The 18,729-nt window shown below is 42.0% G+C and overlaps 1 protein-coding gene across 1 annotated transcript in view; it reads left to right on the top strand.

Moving 5' to 3' along the window:
• Window positions 1–2,966: 2,966 nt before the first annotated feature.
• The window catches only part of slc13a5b (solute carrier family 13 member 5b), a 56,279-nt gene continuing 40,516 nt past the window's right edge, over window positions 2,967–18,729 (top strand). The window contains exons 1-2 of the mRNA XM_028806639.2: window positions 2,967–3,432; window positions 11,990–12,094. Of these exons, the coding sequence (XP_028662472.1) occupies window positions 11,993–12,094 (102 nt within the window). The 5' untranslated portion in view covers window positions 2,967–3,432; window positions 11,990–11,992. The remainder of the gene's footprint in view (window positions 3,433–11,989; window positions 12,095–18,729) is intronic.

Genomic DNA, 18,729 nt, shown 5'->3' with positions numbered 1-18,729 from the left:
AGTGATGATCTTCATCCCATCCCACACTTCCTTCATGCTGTTATTCTGCAACTTCTGCTCCAGCTTTCTCCTGTACTGCTCCTTCGCCGCCCTGAGTTGGACTCGGAGTTCCTTCTGCACGCGCTTGAGCTCATGCTGATCACCGTCTTTAAAAGCCCTTTTCTTCTGATTCAAAAGGCCCTTGATGTCACTTGTAATCCATGGCTTGTTGTTAGCATAACAGTGTACAGTTCTTACTGGAACTACAATGTCCATACAGAAGTTGATGTAGTCAGTAGTGCAGTCAACAACTTCCTCAATGTTCTCATTATGAGATCCCTGCAGGATATCCCAGTCTGTAGTTCCAAAAAGTTCTCTCAGAGTATTCTCAGCCTCCGGGGTCCACTTCCTGAATGATCGTGTGGTTACAGGTAGGACTCTAACTTTTGGTTTATAGTGAGGCTGAAGCTGAACCAGGTTATGATCTCCTTTCCCAAGCGCAGGCAGCGGGGTGGCGCTGTATGCGTCTTTAACGTTTGCATACAGTAAATCAATAGTCTTATTTCCCCGGGTGTTACAGTCCACATACTGGGAGAATGCAGGCAATGTTTTGTCCAGCGTCACATGGTTAAAGTCTCCAGCGATTAGCACAAGCGCCTCAGGGTGCTGCGTTTGTAACTTAGCAACAGCGGAATGGATGATGTCACTCGCTGTCTCCACGTCTGCCCGAGGAGGAAATCATTTGGCTGATATCCTTAGATAGGGGAAGAAAATCTAGGATATGAGAATGACCTGACATAACAGAGTTAAAGCACTAACAAGCCATGAAATTAAATTATTGGCAGAATTGCTTTCTAATTAAGCAACCGGGTAAGAACAAAAACCTGCAGCCACTGTGGCCCTTCAGGACTGTGATTGAGGACCCCTGTGCTAGATAGCCTACTATACAAGTACATTAAAGGTTCCTGTTTTGTCCACATATAAGGAAACTTTTCAAAGTCCAAAGAACTGATTTTATCTGCAAAGAACCCTTCATGCAATGAAATGTTTTTTTGTCAAGCAATGATCTATAAGGAACCACACAACCCAGTAAAGTGCCATTCCAGAACATCATTTTTAAGAGTGTACAGTGAAACTTACCAGATGACAGAACTACAAGATAGCTCAACACCAGCCTCAAGTACTCAGCACCAAAAGCAAAACTGAACATGAATATTCATACATTTCCAATTTTTGCTTAGTGGGTAAAATCTTAAACTGTATTGCACATTAAGCAATCAATGTCATTCATCCATCCATCCATCCATTTTCCAACCCGCTGAATCCGAACACAGGGTCACGGGGGTCTGCTGGAGCCAATCCCAGCCAACACAGGGCACAAGGCAGGGAACCAATCCTGGGCAGGGTGCCAACCCACCGCAGGACACACACAAACACCAAGCACACACTAGGGCCAATTTAGAATCACCAATCCACCTAACCTGCATGTCTTTGGACTGTGGGAGGAAACCGGAGCGCCCGGAGGAAACCCACGCAGACACGGGGAGAACATGCAAACTCCACGCAGGGAGGACCCGGGAAGCGAACCCAGGTCCCCAGATCTCCCAACTGCGAGGCAGCAGCGCTACCCACTGCGCCACCGTGCCGCCCAATGTCATTCATAATATTGAAAATGACTACTCAAGATGTGCAAGTTTTACGTGTTTTACATTTCCTTATATGCCTTTGGGTTGCTTTGAAGGTCTTTAGCTTTCAGGCTCCACGGCAGAGCTGAAGAGTTCAGGCTGCACATGCGCACACATCAGAAAAGTCTGACAAGAAAACAACGGGGTTCAAGGGCCTCCACGAGCAACCCCGAAACGGGCACTAAGAAAATTTCACATACTCCAAAAAATTGGAAAGATCTATATATAAGGAGTGAGTTTAGTTTGCTATAAACATTTTACAAGTCGTTCAATTATTGGGACGAGTTAACTGCTTATTTCATTATTTTGCAAAACAGCGCCATCTGCATTGAAATCGCTAAGTGTGTTGCGCGCGTCCCCGATAGTGACTTTATATTCGTGGCCCGCAACTCGGATCAGCTATCAACTAAGTTATTAGTTACATTGTATGGAAAAGATATCACGAAAGACTTTATACTTCTGCGGTGGGCTGGCGCCCTGCCCGGGGATTTGTTCCTGCCTTGCGCCCTGTGGTGGCTGGGATTGGCTCCAGCAGACCCCCGTGACCCTGTGTTAGGCTATAACGGGTTGGATGATGACTGACTGACTTTATACTTTAAATAACGTAGTTATTAAAATTAAACCTAATGAAATGAAATGCGATAAGAATATGAAAAGCAAAGTTTGGAGCAACATTAAAGAAGGAAAGGAGCCTCTCAGCTGAGGTTTGGATTGGCCGAACCTGCTGCCGTCTAACAGCTTCCGCCATGTGCAGCCATATACAGTACTGTAGGTGTGCCACAAAGTCGTGTAACCATTAAGCAAAATAAAGTCGTGCTTAGGGCATCAAGGAAAGCGGGGCAGCACAGAAATTATTCATTGCGATGGTCCATATGGTGTAAAACTGCAAATGGCACAGCTGAACCAGGTTCCACAAATAGGGTCTCTCATTAAATTACATTAACGTTTACAGTATATACAATAATAAAAATAAGAATAAAATACTAATAATAGAGGTTAATGATGTATATTAATCATGTAAATGCCACAAAATTTGAATCAGGTAACTACCATACTGTCCACAGAGGCTCACGTGATCGTTCTTGTCTTGGTCATGTCGGCTGTCCCGTTAAGTCGTCCACTGACAGAGAGTGCAGCTCATATATATGGGGGTTCCACAATCTTTTAGTGCTCAGGGCCTCTAAAGGTCTTAATCCGGCCGTGGTAACATCCTTCACTACACTTCTTCACCTGCGATGCCCTGCATGCCTGCGTGGTTCAGATTTCCACTTTCTATTTCCTTTTTATTTATTTATTTTTACATGTCTGAGTCCTTGAGAGTCACCCCGCTTTTGACCTTGCATCAGATGAGCGCTGCCCAGAGGGTTCACTGTGGATTATCGAACGTTGGGTTGGCATCTGTAATGATGTTAAAGAGTTTTCATTTGAAGGGCATCACGTAATGCCCCCCTGCCGCGAGCACCGGCGTTTCCCCAACTTGCTTGGCAGGAGCCTTGTTGCCAGGGGTGACAGCCCCCGAGGGTGGGCTTTGGCAACGAGTGAGAAGTGCCGTTGTTTCTAGAGAATGTGACACCCACCCCCACCACTTTGTTCTCCACCTCCTGTTCCTTCGTCGGAACTCTCTACGTCGTTCTTTTCTTCACTTTTTTTTTTTACATTTTACTTGAATGATTTACCAAGGAAAGTCCAGATCGAATCACGAAATTCCATCCGTTTTCCAATTCAACTTTCCCGATGTTTTCAAACCTGTCGCATTAATTTGTTAATTGTAAGTATACAGCTCTTATACTATTTTAAAAATGAAACTGCGAAGGCAACAATGAATACAACAAATGACATATTACAATTAAACGCTTGATGGATCGCACTAAACTAAGAGCTCGCAATCTGATATAACCAATGCCCTGGCATTTAACGCATTTTGCACCCACTTTTAAAAATACGCCTTTAGTGTGCAGGCTTAATGTTAAAAAAGAAGAAAACTCAGCGAGTCCATTTGAGCTCCGTTGAATCTCACTGGCGGCTCCGCTCACTTTTCTCGTGGCGAGTACAGCGCAGTTTCCGCAAAAGTAATGCAAACGAACTCGCTTAAAAGCGCCGAGCCGCAGGCTGAACGCTAACGCTTTTACTTTTTGTGCACTCCTGTACAACCCTGTGCCGAATACGAATACTGAATAATCCTGGCTGTACTCGGTTCTGAATGCGCTTGAGGTCCGGTAATGTGAAGACGCTTCATCGCCATTTGTGTTCAAGTCATCGGCAGCTGAAAGGACAGAAAGTGAAATCTGTCACCCATAAGTATTCCAAGCCAATCGTGTTTTTATCTGTGATCATCGAGAATGATGTATGCTTCTTACACTTAAAGGGATAATACATACAACTTCCAGAACACCGAAGAACCTCTATTCATTCGCAGAGTCCATCTATCCATCCATATCCTTAACCCGTTTATCCTGAGCATGAAGGGTCGCGGGGCGGCTGGAGTCGTCGGACACGTCTATTCAATTTCAAGGTCACGTGAAACCGACATTGGGCAGGGTGCAACTCCACCACAGGGCCCCTTCAAGCACTCGTCTCACTAACGCATTTCTCTAAGAAGTGGACAGAAAGTCGGAGTACACGGACACTGAGAGGACATGCAGATGACACAGAAGTTGAGGCCAGGACTCGAGCCCAGCCTCCCAGAGCCTGTGAGACAGCAGCACTTGAACATTTGCCCAAAATGAAATAATAGGTGAGAAATAAAAACAAGAATTATAACTTCAATGTTTACATATTACATATAATTTGAAAGTAAATAATTGCACAACAATTCAGACTTTTTAATAAAGCATTTCTATGCCAGTTGTGTCCCTGCTGCTTAGTCACTTTTCCCTAATACCTCCAGTTCCAACATGTTTTGTGTATAGTCAACAAATTGTTATCTTGTTAGTCTCATCATAAATTTCCTTCTGGATTCAAGCCCAGATGTTGATGGGTTTTATTCTGCACACCATCCTTCTCAGAGAGTTCAAAAGTATTGGCTCCTTAATGGTACTGTATGGTTCTTTACTGGGTTGTGTGCTTCCTCACAGTGTTATTGCTTTCCCAAGCACCATTTCATTCATCTTGGCATATGAATTTGGTTCTTTGTGTTCTTTTGAAAATCTTCTTAAAATATAGAAAAAAAAGAAATATTTAATGTTTGGTAGGTTACCTAGCAGGACATTAACAGATTGAGAAAGCCTGGACTTGGCCCGTGTTATCATTTGGATGCCTCAGGAGTCCATTTAAAATCAGGAGCTACTTGTATTTCACAAATCGGTTCCCATCTATTCATACGTAGTTATTTACTGTGTGGAGCCTGTTGCAGATTGAAATTAATTAAGGTTCTTTCTGGAACCTTCATGTGGATGGGTCTTTGGGAACCATAAATGGTTCACCTATGGCATCGCTCTGAAGAACCAACCTGGCACCTTTATTTTTTAAGCACATACAATATGAAATCGTTATTTCTAACTTTTTTATATATAAGATGGTCTAATGTGGCTTTGACCTAATGCTAAGTGAATTCTAGATTTATCATTTTAAATATATTGTATGTTTTACTAATTGTTTTTATTTCTTTTTCACCAGTCCATTTGAGGAGCATCTCCATAGCTTGGTGCTTGGTGTTAATGGGGCTACCTGGCACACTGGTGCTTGGTTCATCTTGACCAGCCTATTTACGTAGAATGTGGACAGAGCAATTCAGTTTGTGTTTAATATCCCACTTTACTTACTAACATGTTTCATCTGATAAAAAAATTCCAGAAATGGCTATCTACTGTATTTGCTACCTCACCAGTAAAGGCCATCTTTTTAGGCACTAAGATTTCAATGCTATTCCATGTCTTTAAATATTTAAATTAGAAAATACACAGAAACAAACAAAATTAAGCTGTAGTCAATTTAAACTAAATCGATTCTGAATTAGTAACACTCATTTTATCACCTGAAACATAAATTCCGAGCTGCATCATGATCCTCGTATTACAGGTACAGTATTACGTTTTACAAGATCATGCAAATGAATGATTTATGAATTTATAATATATGAACATTTAAAATTCATATTAATGTTGTGCCATTTTCCAAAATATAATATTTAAAAAGTGTGAGTCCCAGGCAGGAAAAGAATATGGAATTGTGTGTATTTGAATAACACAATACATATTTATAGTGCTATTTCTTCATTTTCTTGAAACAAACTGCTTTTTGTTGAAGTTTCCTATTATAAAAATTTGAATGTGTTTTCAGAGCATTTGCACCACTTGAGTATGAGAAGTTGCACCTTATTATGGTTTTTGTGTACCCGACATACATGCCTTGAGCAGTGCCTCATTATCTTATATGCTTCAGGTTGTGTATCGCATGATTGATTTGCCATTACTGTACATTGGGATTATTTTTCTTAACTTCTGTAACTTTATGACACAGTATGTTGTGCTCTACATGTACCACTGGGTGGCGCTGTAGGATAACGATTGTGTTGTCATTTAGCCATCGTGACGCATCCGGCCGATCGTTTTCTGAAAGTGCGCTTTCAGTCCACAGCGAGCAGATCTCAGCAACGTCAGGCCGGGGCACAGGACATCACCAAAAAGAGGTCGGCCTGCAAGTATTTAGACCCCTTCACCTGTTACACATTTTGCTGTGTTACAGCTGTGTGCTAAAATAATTTAAATTCATTGTTTCCCCACATCAAGCAATACTCGATACCCCAGAAGAACAAAACAAAAAACAAGAATTTAGAAATTTTTGCAAATTTACTAAAAATTAAAAACTGAAATATCCCATTTTCAGACCCCTTTCCTCAATACCTCATTGAAATCCCTTTGGCAGCCTCCTGGAGTCTTTTTGGTTTTCAGGCAACACGCTTCACACAGCTAGATTTGGGGATTTTCTGCCATTCTTCTTGGCAGATCTTCACAAACCCTTTCAGGTTAGATAGACAGCTCTTTTCAGGTCCCTCCAGAGATGTTGGTTTAGGTTCAACTCTGAATTCTAGTTGGACCACAACAGTGAAGGAAATTCCCAGAATTGTCTCTAAGCCACTCCTGTGTTGTCTTTGCCTTGTGTTTATGGTCACTGTCCTGTTGGAAGGTGCACCTTCAGCCATGTTGGAGGTTCAGAGTGCTCTTGAGCAGCCTTTCATTCAGGATACCTCTGTACTTTGCTCTGTTCAGTCTAGTTATCCAGTCCCTGCTACTGAAAAATAACCCCACAGCATGATGCTGCCACCACCATGCTTCACTGCTGGAATGGGATTGTGCAGGTGATGAGCTTTGCTTGCTTTCTCTCAGACATGATGCTGAATTGGGTTTCTTCAGACTAGAGAATCTCTTTTCCCACAGTCTGAAATTCCTTTAGGTGCCTTTTTGCAAACTTCAAATGGGCTTTTGTGTGACTTTCAGTGAAGAAAGGTTTCTGTCTGGTCACTCTGTCATAAAGCCCAGATCAGTGGAATGTTGTAGTGGTGGTTGTCCTTCTGGTCGTTTCTCCTATCTCCACACAGGATCTCTGGAGCTCAGCCAAAGTGACCATTTGATTCTTGGTCATATCTCTTACCATGGCTGTTCTGTGATTGCTCAAGTTTGATGGGATTTTTTAGGAAGAGTCGTGGCTGTTCCAAACTTTTCCATTCAAGAATTATGGAAGGCGCTGTGTGCTTAGGAACCTTCAGTGCGGCAGGAATTTTTGGAGCCTTCCCCAGATCTGTGCCTCGACACAATCCTGTCTATAAGCTCTGCAGGCAATTCTTTCAACCCCACATCTATTCTTTTGCTCTGATACACGTTGTCATCTATGGATCTATGTGTGTGCATTAGCTAATCGTGTCCAGTCCACAGGTGGACTCCTAACAAAATTTAGAAACATCTCAATGATGATCAATAGAACGAGTGCGTGTGAGTCCAATTTCAAGGGTCATAGAAAAAGTCAATGTGATATTTCAGCTTTTTATTTGTAATAAATTAACAAAAAATTATAAAATCCTGATTATATTTTGTCATTCTGGAGGACTGGGTGCTTCTTAATGTGCAGAAAAAATAAATTTAAATGATTTTAGCTCAAGGCTGCAACAAAACAAAATATGAAAAAGTGAAGGGGTCTGAAAAACTGAAGGGGTCTATCTATCTATCTATCTATCTATCTATCTATCTATCTATCTATCTATCTATCTATCTATCTATCTATCTATCTATCTATCTATCTATCTATCTATTATATAGTGCATTTCCTATATCTATCTATGTATCTATTATATAGTGCCTTTCCTATCTATATATTATATAGTGCTTTTCCTATCTATCTATCTATCTATCTATCTATCTATCTATCTATCTATCTATCTATCTATCTATCTATCTATCTATCTATCTAGTAATTACATATTCCTAAAGAATCGTACATATGCACGCATGCAAAGACTGCAGATTGTTTCTCTGTTTTGCATTAAACAGAGTCTGCGTGGGAACGCAAGGTTTCTTGTACTCCTGTTACAAAAACGTTGAGGATTAATAAAGAAAGAAAACTGAATAGAAACAAGCTGTAAAGTTATGGTTGTTCTTTCATCCATTTAAAAAGTTAACTGCAACGTTTTAAATAACACGAAACCAGGATAAAACACACAACAACACTGCCGAATTTTCTTTTCGTGCACTTCATGTTTTAACCGCCTAAGAGACTGGATGGTTCACACCGCTAAACAGAATAAACACCAGATGACAGCTGTGGATATAAAATGAATAAGAGATCTTACAATATACCAATCGGGGTCCGAGTAAGGCTTGAGCTGGAGATAAGAGGAACAGTCTGTTAGACTGTGGACCCCCTTTAGTAATCAAAACCCCGGTTTATGAACGCCCAGAGATGCACATACATGCCGTGTATTTAGCATATAACCGATAAAGGGGAGATCTGATTTTTGGAATCAGTGCGCCATCTGTGAGGATCGTCTCGCGTCACTCGTTCGCTCTTCGTCCTCCTATGACCGGTCCTACTTCCCTTCACACTTGTCTTCGTTTTTCCGCGGTCGGTTTCTTCATCTGTCGATCTCTCTCTTTCTCTTTTTCTTTCTTTCTCCCTTTCTCTCTCTCTCTCTCACTTCCTTGTGACTGCACGTTTTTTGGTTCACTTTGTCAATGCAGCTTTGATCAGGTGAAGTTATTGTTGGCTTGAAATAATAAACTGTATGAGCGGAATTAAAGTTGATTTTGTTTCCTCTCTAAATCGGCTGATTTGTGGTTGCCCATTTTCTATCAGGATAGCAAGTGTGTGAGAATAGTCTTGGGTCGACGTGGTCAGTCAGTCATTTCCCAAACCGTGGTGCGGTTGCATAATCAATTTGCCTTTTTTAAACCTAAAAAAACAGTTTCTATAATACCGTTTACGACACTTAATATTATGACGTGCCAGAATGTTGTTAAATAGATTTTATTTTTGAATTAATTTTTATCATATATGTGGCACCACCAAAATCTTCCCCCCAGCACCCCCCCAATACCCCCCCAACACCCCCCCCCCCCCCCCCCCCAAGTACGGAACAACGGGGGTCGTCATTGTACAGAGTGTTTCAGGGTCCTGACTGCTCAAAGAACTACACAATGCACACTTAATTGATTTGCTGTACAAACTGGGTGTTTCGGACATCTATGAACATGATGATTTATTGCCGTGCGGAAACGCTCTTGAAATACTAGTTTAAAAAAACACGTTCAATGGATCGGTGGGTAGTTATTTTCCTTAAGAATTTTAAAAATGGTAATCCTAATATTGAAATGTTAAAGCCGCTTAGTCCAGACTAGGGTCGCCGGTGGTCGGTGCTGAAGCCTATCCCAGCTAGCACAGGGTGCAAGGCAGAAACAAGCCCTGGACAGGGCGCCAGTGAACACACACACACACCCACTAGAGTCAATCCACATCACCTGCAAGTCTTTGGAGGGTGGGAGGTAACCGGAGCAACCGGAGGAACCGCAGGCAGACCCGGGGAGAACATACGGGATGTGAACGCTGGTCTCCTTACTGCGAGGCAAAAGCGCAATCACTGCGCCACCCTCCCTTACTTAGTGTAGGCAACAATTTAAACTTCTGAAATGTTATAAAAAAAGACAAGAAAAAGGCACTCGCGTAACGTTATGAAATGCTGCCTGCCTGCGTCGCATTTAGCACACGTCTTAGCTGGGTAGTCACTGCACAGGGATGTGAGAGCAAATGTTGACATTCACGGACCCGCTTAATGCAATACAGAGGACCGGAGCTCATCGGCAGCATTTGGCACAAGGCAGACATCAAACCATGCCGGAGAGCATTTACACCCACACTCTTAAAAATAACGGTTATTTGATAGCACTACAAGATTCTTGAAATATTTTTGTTATGCAAAAAAGCGGCAAATGTGAATGTATTGTCGGCTAACAGATTATGAAAATCTGCATTCATCTGTTTATTGTATGCAGCGAGAGTTCTTTTAAAATCAGGAGTCGCTGGTTTTTCACAAATATGTTATCGTCTATATAAACATATGTTATCTATATAAAATATATGTTATCTATATAAAAACATTATGCTGCCTGTTGCAAATCTAAATCTTTCTGGAACCAAAAACGGTTCCACTATGGCGCGGCTCTGAAGAACCTCTTTGGCACCTTTATTTATAAGAGTGCACACAGGGCAGTTTGCAAACGCCATGCAAGTAACGCAAACTACAGGACTTCGTTATAAAAGTCGGAATACCCGGAGAGAACGTGCACACTCCACACATATTCCTCAAATATTCAAAACTAGCGATTTTCAGAACCGTGGCCTTCTTTCGAATTATTTAAAATGTCCTGGCAGACACACCTGACACGCTTGTCCTTCCCCAATGTTGTTATAATCACTGCAGTCGTTTAAATTAATACTTGAAAGGAACGCTTCAGTGATCCCAAGAAATGGATTACCCGTCGGGGCAGAGAAATATCGAAAGGTTCGAGCTGACAGCAGTGACTCGTCCGCGATGTATGGGATGGTTGAGTAGGATACGAGATGAGGCTTTGTTTTATCCACTTCACCAAATGGATATGTTGCTCGGTTTCACATTTACTCGGTGCCCTCGTTTCGAGCCCTGACCCTGTTATTACTGTATGCGCTTGCGCGTTCTCTCTTTTACCCTCCGAGTAACGTGTCAGAGTCACGGGCACCCCAAAGGTGGTGCGGTGGGTACCCTGCTGCCCAACCTAAGGTGTATCATTCATCCTCTTCACCTTTGTGTCGAGTATCACACCCGTTTAGTTGAAATCGTTATTTTTTGGTGTCGGGTTTGTTGGTGGTTTGAACATGCCCCATAACGGTGCTTGGAAAGTGAACTGTCCGTGTTTAACTTTGCTTTATAGTTCAAAGCACAAAGACGGCAAAATCCGTGGGAGTAGCAGTTTTGAGAATAATCCTGGATTAAGAAGGAAAACCAAGGCCATCCGAATATATATTTAAATGTGGATAAAAAAGAAAAAAATCTGCGACAAAGCGAAACTAAAGCCCCTATTTTGGTTGTTGCCCACAAGCCCGATTGCAAACCATTAATTTCTGGCGTTTTAATGAAAGGTTTCGAGCTCACTTTACAATGTGAAGTTACCTTACCCCGTAATCAAGTGTCATTACGCGGTACAGTGTAAACGTGCCATACATCCCAAAACTGCGATTGTCCGACTTGGCACTCGGCGCTGAATTAGGCACTACAAGGTCTTAGTCTCCTTTACCAAGTGGGTGTCCTTCTGATTTTAAAAGCAGTCCTAATAAGATCGTCTGCTTGGTGTTGATACTGGTCATGAGGCACTCCAACATTAAAAAAGAGAAAAAAAAATAAAACGCGCTGGGTTATCAGGGGTATCCGAAAATTAATCTGAGTTTGGTACGTAACCTCTATACAAATATAGCACGTGTAATCTCCAAAGAATTGTGAGCTCTGCCTAAAATGTTTTACGCTTTAGCACATTGAAGTATTTGTTTAGAGATTAAAAGGATGATACTAAAAAGTAAAAACTCCTGAGCTGAGATTTAGTTTTATTGTACAGGTGGCTCATTTTAGGAAGCGGTGCATTTTGCGGTGTGACGTAATCCAGTGTTTGCTTCGCAGAAGCCACGTGCGGTTGGACTGGGTCTTTTGTTTCAAACGAGTCAAGCCCCCAAATTCACGCAATCCCCCCGCCCCCTGATCCCGCCTCCGTCTCTTCTACTCGCACACTTTCTCCGTCCCGCATATATGAGCGCCGCTCGCTCCATCAAACCATTTCCACTCAGTTGCTTTTCTTCTCTGTTTCTTTTCACAGACCATGGCGCAATTTATGAAATCTCTGTGGAAGCTGAAAAGTACGTTTGTGCTATTTTTCACCCCGCTGATACTTTTGCCTCTGCCTCTCCTCATTAAAACTAAGGTAAGAGTTGACAACGTTTACAGTACATATATCTGGTTATAAAAATCTGTCAGTGTAATATGTTTGATGTCATTAATAGGATGTAACGTATGATTTTAATACTTATACGCTTTGCCTCATGTTAAACTTTGGTAATCACCTTCCTTTACACCATCGTGTTATATTAAGTTCAAATAGCTTATAGGCCTATAATATGAAGTATTCATATTTAAAGCAATGACTGGTTAATATCGCTAATATTCACATCATAACATTTTCCCACCCGCTTAATCCAATTAAGTGTTGTTGCGGGCCCAGAACTTCTCCTGGCATCACTGGGCGCACTGCAGGTGCCTGTCCTGTCCTGGACTGGGCCTGACCTGCAACTCTTTGGGGATGTGGGAAGCATTGAAGGAAACATCACTTAGAGACAGGGAGAACATGCAGACTCCACACTGATAACGATTTGAAGGCAGGACTCTGGATCCTTGAAACTGCAGCCTGAGCCAGTCAGGATATTTGTGAATGTCTATATGTTATGTAAACACCATAGAAAGGTTTTTTGTTTTTTTTTAACCTAATGAAGTCACACTCCCGACCCATCAAGTAAACGATTAAATATTGATCTTTATCTTTTAAATTACACGTATTGAGCTAAACCTCATAATAAAAACCCTTGAGAGGAAAATAAAATAATTTCACAGGTAAATCTACCTATAACTATTAAAGAAAAGTAACGGTCACATCAGCGTTTGAAGTATATTGCTCTACCGTAATTCTTAGACAAGACCTTTAAAAGACTTTAGGACACACTGTATACCGCCTGAACTTTTTAACTTGCCAGGTTGTTTAGTCAATTTACACACCTGCATAAAATTATATATCACCTACCCGTATGAGCCCAGATTTCTTATATTTTATTGTTACGTATATCAGTTATAGTTATTTATTTTGGCTCTTCTGCAGTGGAAAACACGCGATTTGACCACACAGGTGGATGAAGGTCTGCCTCCGCTCTAAAAACCTTTAATAACGTGGACAGGTATCGAAGACATCTTCCCTCCCGCCCGCCCGCCTGCCCGCCTGTCCGCCCGCCCGCCTGTCGATTTTCTTAACTCATCGAGTAATAAACAGAAGTTCAACATGAGACGGAGCCTGTAGTTTCAGTAACGTCCGTAGGGCAGAAACCGAACCTGAAGGGAACGCGGGTCATTGTCAACTTACAGTCATCCGCTTCGAAACAGTCCGGCAAGTTAGCGCAGAGCTTCTTAAACTATGGATCACGAAGTATTGTTGTATTTAATGGTAATCTGTCGTGGATGGTTTGCGAATGGGATCGTGATGGGTTGCCATGGGTTCATTAAGCAATCGGCATTGCCCCGACGATCGTCCTCGATAACCCAAAGCTGTGGCGATCGTCCATGATTTTCATTATGGAGCCCCATACGCCCAGTCTGACGATCGCCTGGGCATTCAACAAGAAATGGGTCCCGAAGACGCTAAAAACGGGAAGCCAATTTAAGAAACACCGAGTTAGAATATTAAAGTCGCCTGCAAATGTCTGGGAGGAAGCAGGGTACGAGGAGACAAAAGTAGCACAGACTGTTAGAAATTATGCATACTGGAGAGTTAAAGGCGCCCGGTGTCCCGGAGCTGTAAGGCTGCAGAGCTAACTGCAGCGTCACTTAGCAAAGTTATCTGCACGCGACTCCATTAAGTCATAAAGAAAACAATATGTGCAAATGTATTTTATATAAGCAGATTTATCGCTTTTAAACGGTTTATTCCATCATCTTAGGCATACTTTTTTAAACTTAAATATTAACAAGTATGCAAATATATAAATGCTTAGTATAAAGATTTTTAGAGTTGATTTTTTAAATAACTTAGCTCAGCCTTCTTTTGTTGGTCTCCTCAATGTTTGATTCCTGCTTTGTACGTATTGGAAATAAACACGAATGGATACAGCTACACTGAAATACTATTTTTTATTCATAAATATTTTGATAACGCTTGTGACTAATTTTCACCCATTCCATCGTTCAGATTTTGTTTAAATAATACGTGACTACAACCATTCGTTAAAATGTTCATTTATGAGGCGAACCGAGGGCCCCGTTAGCGCAGCTGCTGCATCAATGTGGACTCTGCACCCCCAAGTTTCCGTGTTTTTCTTCTTTTTTTCTTTTCTGGGTATTCTGGTTTCTCACTCCTAAAGACTTACTTGTTAAACGTGCCCTTTACGACTAAGTGTCGGTGTGATTGCAATGGCCAACTGGCTTAACGCCTGCGGTGGGCTGGCGCCCTGCCCGGGGTTTGTTTCCTGCCTTGCGCCCTGTGTTGACTGGGATTGGCTCCAGCAGACCCCCGTGACCCTGTAGTTAGGATATTGTGGATTGGATAATGGATGGATGGATGGAACTGGTTTAACGCAATATGCTACAAGGTTAGACTTCGGCCCCGAGCTGAATCAGGCCAGTTCGAGGATGAGTGATGGTTAATCCGGAAAACTGTAGTTCGGTGCAAGAATCCGCTGTGGTCGGGACGGCAGTTCATTTTGAGGTACATTTACGCACTCTGTCCACTCTCATTCATTTTGAGTAGAGGTGCCTAATAACTAAACGTGCAGGTGATGATCTGGGACTACACTGGAGCATTTGGACGAAACCCATGCGTAAAAGCAATGGACCAGTCAGTTCCACAAATGGAGCGAATGTTTAATATACTGACCAGCTAACGAACTCGTGTAGTCTGCCCCGTGAAGAAGGGGTACAGAGCGCTGGGCTACCCAACGTGTGCATCTGAAGTTTATATGAGAAGCATGAGAATAATGTCGTGTCTGATATGTTCGAAATTATCAGCCTTATAAATGTGCGGTTGCATTTGTATTAAGCTGATGTCACATTACGCGACTCCTAGTCTGATGCGATGTCGACTTTCACGAATTTGGTTGCTAAATGCGGAGCATGTCAGTTAATTACACATCTAGTATTGCTGGGCATTTTTACACTTTCAAATAATAATCGCGTGGTCGCTGCTTTTTCTGACGGAGTCGGTGCTGTAGAAAGGGTTTACAGGTATAGTGAGTTCAGACTCAATCCCCCAACCACACAATGGAAATATCACAGCATTTAGAGATGGGGAAGACACACAACCTTCACAAAATGTGCTCAAAACTGGAAATGGAAGCCAGCATTTTAGAAGAGTGAAGCAGCTCTGCTCACCACTGAGCCACCCATTTTCTAGGTAGGTCTGTTTTAGGAGGAAACCCCGCCACTAACCATCTATGGTGCCAAAGCGTTTGCGCTCTAGTAACACAGCCGCCTGATGTCAATGTCTCCTATTCTTTTGCGGGAGCGTAATTTTCCAATAAAGACATGCCTTGTGTAACATTTTCAACACCAACCACCTCGCTGCCAAACCCACACACCTTCTCTGTATTTCTGTTGTATGATGCCAGGCTGCCAACATTCACTCTCCTTGCATTCATCAATCGTCAGCCTTCCTTCTTGCAATTTGTTGGCATGCTGGGAGGTGCCCTTCAGTTACCTGTCACGACTCTTTTGAATTACATGGTGGTGCTATGCTCTTGTGCAAACCCTGAAATGATACCCTTCTCCATGCAGATCCCTTACTCTGCCTGATCTTCATTCCTGCTCTACAGCAAATCTCCAGCTGAACAAATCCCAATTACACCAATCACAGGACAACAGCATTCCTCCTCCATTGCCATTATTTTAAGAGGTTTTTTTATGTACTTGTGCTGTGACAGAAAAGCCAATATGGCGGCTGCAAGTACAGCCAAAGAGAGCAGGGTAGGACCAAAGTTGTCAGGGGATGGAGTCAGGAGGGCAGTTGGAAACAGGGATGGCAGGGAGGACGGCGCATACAGCAGAAGTGGCAGCGTGGTGTGTGGCATAGTCAGAACAGTGCAGGATGGCAGCAAGGCATGCGTATGGCCAAGAGGGTGGAGATTGATATGGCACAGAAACTGGAGCACAAACACAATGTTCCCAATATATGCATTTTTTAAATGTGAGTCAAAGATTTCATTTCATACTGGCAATTCTGCTATGTAGTAGACATGATCAGCCACTGCAAGAACTCATATGAAGGTCTGGAACATTTCATATTATGAGGCCTTTTGTTGTTTGAGAAGATGAGCAAAAATATATTTCATATGTAGAATAGCATGTAAAATAGAATGTTTAGAGCAGGAGTTATTAATCTGTGGTCCATGGGGGTCCTGGGGGGTCCATGAATGGGTTTCAGGGGGTCTGTGAGGATCAGATAAAAATGAACATTTATATTCACTATACAGCCTGGTACTGTTAATTTAGAATAGATGTAGTAGATCTGTTTTAATTGGCACAAGAGGGTTGTGTTTCATAATTATAATGAGTGGCCATTACTGTACTTGTTGCATAAAAAGAAGTGTTTTATTAGATTGTTTACTTTAAAGTGTGTGTCATATATGTATGAGATAATCAAATTTCGATAAGTAAAGTACATTATATTCATTGCATGCAAAGTTTTTTTTTATGTGAATATTTCTGGGGAAGGGGGTCCATAGCTTTCATCACATTCTTAAAGGGGTCCATGACTCAAAAAAGGTTAAGAATCATTGAGAGCATCTAAAATACAATATGCAGATTGTATGCCAGTGTTGTTTTACTTAGGTTTAACTTTATGCACTTTGGCATAAAGTCAAGAAATATAGCTAAAGGACTAAAGTAAGCTGATGTGAGATTCAAAACATTGCCAATCAGCCCCTACATCCAGACCCCCAAGGTTCTGCTGGCCCCCTGCTCATAGGGCGGCCTAAGCCTGATAAGGCTGCATCAGGGTGGAGAAGGAAGAAGCAAAGATGGCAGAGGGAAAGGAGTGATGGCACATCTGGAACAGGAAAATGGAGTACTATAGGGCAGGGGTCTCCAACACGTCGCTCACAAGCTACTGGTAGCTCGCAACCCCTTTCCAAGTAGCTCGCCAAAGGGTTAATGAATTGTACATAAATTGGAAAACTTGATTAGTCAAATTAGGGGTGGGCTATCTTTCCAAAAAATCATATCACGATCCACAATCTGAATTGCAATCTGTCTTTTCAATGTGGCATACACTTAGGAGAATATCCAGACCCAAACTCAACAAGACCTACTGTAAGTAACACTTTATTTTAAATATCAAACAAACTTGAATTCAATTGTTCTCTCGTTCGCTAGCTAAGTGGAGGTAAGGAACATGCTGGCAAGTGAGTGAGGAAGGCCCCTTCCCTCAGCCCGCTGCGTGTTTCTCGGATTCGCGCAAATAAATCGGTACCGCAAGCAAACTATGATATATAGCGCAATGAGAGAAGTCGCAAAATCAACTGGAGTGTTCAAGCAAACTATACAAAAAATCCGATCTAAATCTGTTAAGTAGTTCTGTTGTGAAAAGCGGACAGACATGCAGACAGACAGACATTGGATTTTATATATTATATATTAGTAAACCTTCAAAATAATGTGCAGTTAAAGTCTCAACAGCATTCTCAGCAGTTCTGGAGCTTAGTAGAGCCAGATAACTATAAGAATCTTCACCAGGCAGCTCTGAAAATGTCTGCTTTGTTTGGGTCTCCATACCTCTGTGAGTCTGACATGAATGTCGTTAAATCAAAGTTCAGAACAAGACTGACAGATGAACACTTAAATGACTCCAGAAGAATGAACCTAAGAGGCCACACTTCACCATACACCGCTCTTGTTGACTCCATGCAGTGCCAGTCATCTGACTAACTAAAAAACACATCACACATGCAACTGGACATGTGAATACTCTTGTGAAGACAGTGAAACAGTGACATGGAACAAAATGACAAATGAATAAGGAATATCTGTGTATTTGGAATTGCATTGTTTTGTTTGGACAGCATTCATGTTTTAATTCAATAATGTGATATACACTAGAAAATGTATACAGACATACAAAATGCACTTGCAGGTGAGCTAAATATTTTTTGTGATGTTTTAATGCAAAATTTGAGCTGTGGACACCAATATGTTGTAAGTGTTCGGACAAAACAAGCTTAGAAAACATGAGTAGCTCTCGGCCATTTTCATTTTGTAATAGTAGCTCTCAGGGGAAAAAAGTTGGAGACCCCTGGTATAGGGCATAGAGAACAGAACAGGAATAACAAAGAGGAAAAAGTAGGCACAAACATGGCAGGACCGCGGCAAAGACGAGGCAGTAGGAGTGGGACAGGAGCGCAATAAGGGTGACAGTCAGCTCGGGGCGGTGAGTGGTGTGGGTGAACAGGAAGGAGCAGGAATGGCAATCCAGATAGTGGATGGGCTGGCAAGTTAACTGCACGAGGAGCAGCATTCCTGTGGATGGAAAAGAAAATTTATTTGCTTCTTTTGCTAGAAGCTATAAATATGGCAGGTGTTTTTTTTTCTTTTTATCTGAACTTTTCTTTTTCAATGGACCAGAATGAAGTAGAAATGACAAACGCACTGGATGGTTAGTTCATTACTTTATTTAAGGCCAGACATGAGTCGCCATTTACTATTTTTAGCAGGGCTCTTTAGGGTTGGGCAGCACGGTGGCGCAGTGGGTAGCGCTGCTGCCTCGCAGTTAGGAGACCTGGGTTCACTTCACTAGGTTCTCCCCGTGTCTGT

The sequence above is a fragment of the Erpetoichthys calabaricus genome, chromosome 8, assembly GCF_900747795.2.
Source record: "Erpetoichthys calabaricus chromosome 8, fErpCal1.3, whole genome shotgun sequence".
In the NCBI taxonomy this organism is placed as follows: domain Eukaryota; kingdom Metazoa; phylum Chordata; class Cladistia; order Polypteriformes; family Polypteridae; genus Erpetoichthys; species Erpetoichthys calabaricus.
The sequence above is the reverse complement of the archived record's forward strand: the minus strand, read 5'-3'. Positions and strand labels throughout refer to the sequence as shown.